Source organism: Notolepis coatsorum, assembly GCF_963971535.1.
Source record: "Notolepis coatsorum genome assembly, chromosome: 14".
NCBI lineage: Eukaryota > Metazoa > Chordata > Actinopteri > Aulopiformes > Paralepididae > Notolepis > Notolepis coatsorum.
Genome location: NC_140178.1, coordinates 19,994,675 through 20,000,567, shown reverse-complemented (window position 1 = coordinate 20,000,567; position 5,893 = coordinate 19,994,675). Strand labels below are relative to the sequence as shown.

Here is a 5,893-nt window from a genome sequence, read left to right as displayed (position 1 = left end):
TTAAATTATATTTCTTAAATTTGCAATTGGACTAATGTGCAGGACACTCTGCTTAATAATCAAATGTATTTCACAGTTAATTTGCATGCATATTTATACATGTAATGTCCCGGGGATGGAAATGGGCACCCATTCGGTAGAATCCTTCATATATCTGTATTGATAGTTAAAATAATAATAAAATATTTTAAGAATAAATGTTTGTGTTGTCATAAGCCTGGAGTGGAGGAGGATTTTAAAAACATAAAAAAATAAACAATATAAAGATATACACACACCTAAATACTATATTACTCTGCTGTCCAATATAGTGAAGTTAACATCGATTGGATTATAGTTTCCATAGCTAAGCCGTTATCGTGATATATATATTGTAAAATAAATACAAAATAAAATATTGTGATCGCCCAGCCCTACTTTAATCCAAACAGTAAAAATAACAATGAACTTGTATTTTTATTATAGTTGTGCAATTTATTGTGTAATTGATGTTCTGCACAGAATAGAGAAAAGAGGCTGTTGATTAGATGTTTGGATTCTGTGGGCACTTCATGTGGGCGGGCTCAGGCATGACCAATCAGTTTCACCTCCACTGGGTAATGGTCACTGACAGCCAATGCCTGAGAGAGAGAGAGAGAGAGAGAGAGAGAGAGAGAGAGAGAGAGAGAGAGAGAGAGAGAGAGAGAGAGAGAGAGAGAGAGAGAGAGAGAGAGATTGTAATAGGCATGTCAAACTTAAAATATGTATACGTATATATTCTCTATCTTTTACTGTACTCTGATTGGATCTGGTGCAAAAACATTTCACTCCTAAGAACTTATTTGGACAATGGGTTGATGGAACAGAGGAGAGGACATAAATACCCCCCCCCCCCCCCCCACACACACACACACACCCCCACACACACCTTCAGGCAATTGTTATATGTTATATCTACAGGATTTGATTTGAACTGGTTTAATTCTGATAGCTTTTGAACTGGCTGAAACTGGGGCGTTTCCTGACTTGGTTTCACTTCCATTGTTCTGCTAAACTGGGTCTGGGTGATCCAGTGGCGACAGACCATAGCGGTTGAATAAAATAAACTTACCCTTTTGGAATGATTCACCGTGAACCAACCTTTCAACCCCTCAACAAACCCCAGCAGTTGACCACACAAGTGACTCACATTAGTGATTAGAGCTAGGAACTTAAGGTGTATGCTGTTGTAGCGGCCAACGACGACAGGCATGTTTTCAGAGGAAGGATCCAACCTAAGACATCACCTAATTTTCCGCCTTTGACTAAAAACATACCTCTTCAAACAATATTTGAAAAAACGTCTTACTGTCTTTCACTATTATGTACTACTATGCCACTATCCCTATACTACTACCTATCATGCTAATATGTCTATACTACTATGCACTCAGAGTGTAACACTCAGGTTTGACACTATTTGATAAACAATACCACAGACCCTTAGCTGCCAGAGATGTACCCTTCCTGCTGATTTTTTTTTTTTTTTTTATCCACTTTTTCTCCCATTTTTCTATATTTTCTCCCATCCCAATTTTCGTATCATCCAATTCAACCCTCCCCTGTCACGGACGCTGTTTCTTGCCTCCCACAAGCCGGCTGCAATGTGGACTAAGTCATACATAGCACAAGAAGTCCCCTCCGGTACTTGAGGTAACAGCAGTCGCATCTTTTCACCTGCGCAGCTCGATCTCTCAGTGGCGAGGAGTAACGCGTGGGACAACAATACAGCAGCATTGCAGGTAATGACATGTTTGTGTTTCGAGCTCAGATTCAACAGTGCACAATTATGAAACAACAATGAATACAAGAATGGTAACAATAAGTAGTAGTAGTAGTAGTAGTAGTAAGATCAAATAAAATATAAAAAGTAGGAGGGATTATATGCAGGTATATTCAGACAAATATATATATATATGCTGTAAATATAAAATATATAGGCTTGAAACCTGCCAGATCCTTCTCTCCTGTCTCTCTCAGCCTTTCCAGTCTCAATAAAGACAAGAACAATGATACACTGCAGGGAGCGTAGTATGTGGATGGTTACATGAATGAGGATTCTCACCAGACTGTGACTGAGGCCCAGCTCTGTCATGTAGTCATAGACCTCAGCGCTGTCCGACAGCACTCCTTTCATCATGTCACGGGTGGCCACGACCCTACAGAGATGGAGGGAGAGAATGTGAGTCTGTGTGTGTGTGTGTGTGTGTGTGTGTGTGTGTGTGTGTGTGTGTGTGTGTGTGTGTGTGTGTGTGTGTGTGTGTGTGTGTGTGTGTGTTTGTGGCTGTGGTAGCAAGATTCCGTTCAGTTTCTGCTGTAATAGGTACACTAGGTGTGTTTTTCTGTGTGTGTGTGTGTGTGTGTGTGTGTGTGTGTGTGTGTGTGTGTGTGTGTGTGTATCATATGTATGTTTTCATATGTACTTAGCATGTGCTTTTCCACTTATGTAAGTGTCTGTGTGTCTACCTGTCGTAGTAGCGGCAGATGATTTCTGAACCTGTAGTGTTAGCCTCATTATGCATTATCACCATGTTTGTAAATGGTGCATTTATATAAATGGTAAATGGTGCATTTATATAGCAGCTTTTCTCCAAAGCGCTTCACAATTAATCGTAAAAGAAAAATCGTCGAATTTTATTTCAACCAAAAATGCTTAAACAATAATGTTAGTGATAGAAGGGAACTCATTTTGTGCAAAAATGGAAAGCTTGCCAATGTCTATGAGGCAGGATTGTTACAATAACCGATAATCCATTTCCCCAATGATAAATCCCTATACGAGTGGACCTCGCGGGCGGTCCAAAGTGACGTCAGACTACACACACCGCCCCCCCTCGGCCAGTCAGACCACAACCTTGTGAGGCTTGTATCCACATACACGCCTCTCATTAAGAGACAGCCTCCGACCACCATGTCTGTCCCACAGTGGTCTGACGACGTCGCGGAGGAGCTACAGGAGTGTTTCAGGTCGACAGACTGGGACATGTTTGAGAGGGCCCATGGTGATGACATTGATGGACTATCCCACTGCATCACAGACTACATCAGGTTCTGTGAGGAGAGCATCGTACCCACAAAGAAGGTACGCTGCTTTTCAAACAATAAACCCTGGATTAGCAAGGACATTAAACACCTGCTAAACAGGAAAAAGAGGGCCTTCATGGCAGGGGACACTGAGCAGGCCAGGGCTGTCCAAAGGGAGCTCAAAAAAGAGCTAAGGGCAGCCAAGGTCAGCTACAAGGACAGGCTGGAGGGCAGACTACAGGCCAACAACACCAGGGAGGTGTGGGCGGGGGTCAGGAAGATCACTGGTTTCAAACAGCAGGGCACAGCTGTTGAGGGCCCGCCAGAGCGTGCAAACGAGTTCAACTCGTTTTTCAACCGCTTTGACCAGAGTGGCCTCCCCACACCCCTCCCCCCACCCATCGACACCAGCACCAGATCACACCTACAAAGCAGCCCCCCCACCCCCCACCCACCCACACCCATCAGCAACGGCACCCCACCCCCAACACCAGCAGACTGCCCACCACCCCCAACCCTGACGATCACAACCAGTCAGGTCAGTAGGCAGCTCTCCAGAATTAATGTAAACAAGGCCAGAGGACCGGACAACACCAATCCCAGGGTGCTCAAGGTATGTGCAGAGCAGCTGGCAGCACCGCTCCAGCATCTTTTCAACCTCTCCCTGAGGCTGGAGAGGGTGCCCCAGCTCTGGAAGACCTCCTGCATTGTCCCGGTGCCCAAGAAGGGACGTCCCAGCACCCTCAACGACTACAGGCCAGTCGCTCTGACGTCACACGTCATGAAGACGTTTGAGAGACTGGTCCTGCAACACCTCAAGCCCCTGGTGCGTGACTCCCTCGACCCCCTGCAGTTTGCATACCAGGCAAACATCGGGGTGGAGGATGCCATCATCTACATGCTCCACAGAGCGTACACGCACCTGGAGAAGCCGCGCAGCTCAGTGAGGATTATGTTCTTTGATTTCTCCAGCGCCTTCAACACCATCCAGCCGTCACTGCTAGCGGAGAAGCTCTCTGCGATGCAGCTGGAGCACGGCTTGGTGGCCTGGATCAAGGACTATCTCACTGAGAGGCCACAGTACGTCAGACTAAAGGACAGTCAGTCTGACGTACTGGTGAGCAACACCGGCGCCCCCCAGGGAACTGTGCTGTCACCCTTCCTCTTCACCCTCTACACCTCAGACTTCTGCCGCAACTCCAGCGGGTGCCACCTGCAGAAGTTCTCAGACGACTCCTCCATCGTAAGCTACATCACCGACGATGATGAGGAGGAGTACAGAGCCCTGGTGGAGAGCTTCGTGGGGTGGAGCGACAGCAACCACCTCCAACTCAACACCAGTAAGACCAAGGAGCTGGTGGTGGACTTCCGGAGGGGCAAGAAGAGGCCCCCCCCGATTCCCATCTCCATCCGAGGGGTGGATGTGGAGATGGTGGACTCATACAAGTTCCTTGGGGTACACCTGAACAATAAACTGGACTGGTCGGACAACACAGAGGCCCTCTACAGGAAGGGACAGAGCAGGCTGTTCTTCCTGAGGAGACTCAGGTCCTTCAATGTGTGCAACAAACTGCTGCAGTCTTTTTACCAGTCTGTTGTGGCCAGCATCCTCTTCTATGCTGTGGCATGCTGGGGAGGCTACATCAACTCAAGGGACACCAACAAGCTCAACAAGCTGGTGAGGAAGGCTAGCTCCGTGGTGGGAGTCGAGCTACCTAGACTTGAGGTGATGGTAGAGAGGGGGATGATAAGGAAGCTGGATGCCATCATGGAGAACCCCTACCACCCCCTCTACGACGAGCTAGTCAAGATGAGAAGCTCGTTCAGCCACAGACTCATTCCCCCCCGACACTCAACTAACCGCCTCGGACAGTCCTTCATACCAGCGGCCATCAGGCTCCACAACAGTGGGCAGCGACTAGCAGCCTCCAGGCTCCACAACAGGGGGCAGCGACAGCGACTGCTACCAGACATTGACCTGGGACTTATAGGAACCCAAGGGGGACAACCTACACTACCCTGGTACTTTGATTAATGTATACTCAGTAGATAGTAAATTATAACACTACCTCATGCATACTGCACCTTATGTGACACTGTGAATAATGTGAATATTCCTCAGCTAGTCAGATAGTAAATTATATTGACCATATTGATCAAATTGTTTACACTGCCTGTGTTGTCTTTTACTACCTGTATACTGTGTTGTTTTACTACCTGTACCCCTCCCCCCCTCCCCCCATGCTGCTATGATGCCTGAATTTCCCCAAGGGGATCAATAAAGGAATATCTTATACCTGGGTGAGTAGAAGGAAACGCGCGACACCACTCGCTCGGACTCTTTTGTGGTGCAGCGGGAATCAATTCTCCCGAGGGGTCCAAATCCAAAGAAGAACGTCAATTCCCCTACAACGCGCGCAACATTAACCCCTCTGGATTTTTTTTTTTTTCTTTTTCCGATTTTTCTCCCATCCCACTGTTAGTCGTTATGCCAATTCCCAACCCCCTTCCTGGTTGTTGCGCACTTTCCCCTACTGTTGGTCCGAGAGGCCGGAGACTGTCACATGCTTTCCTCCGACGCATGTGCAGCCAGCCGGCAGCCAGCCTGGCCGCGCAGATTCTCACTGGGAGAGTGTAACGTGTGGGAGGCCGCACTACCTCTCACCAGATCCTACCTTCGCTGAGCAGGCGCCCCGACCGAACTGTAGGGGTCGCTGTCCACAACGCCCAGGACCCACCCACGGCTCCCCTCCCCCTAACTCAGCCAAACGAGTTAGTATAGCAATCAGCCCAAGCCAAGGCAATGCTGACTCTCCGGGAGTCGAGACCGCAGCCTCTTGCATTGGTGACG

At 47.8% G+C, this 5,893-nt stretch overlaps 1 protein-coding gene across 1 annotated transcript in view; it reads right to left on the bottom strand.

Annotated features, from left to right (window-relative positions):
* Positions 1-563: 563 nt before the first annotated feature.
* The window catches only part of dnase1 (deoxyribonuclease I), a gene marked incomplete at both ends in the record, with an annotated part of 8,918 nt that continues 3,588 nt past the window's right edge, over positions 564-5,893 (bottom strand). The window contains 2 exons of the mRNA XM_084330015.1: positions 564-620; positions 2,084-2,177. Coding sequence (XP_084186141.1) covers positions 564-620; positions 2,084-2,177 — 151 coding nt within the window. The remainder of the gene's footprint in view (positions 621-2,083; positions 2,178-5,893) is intronic.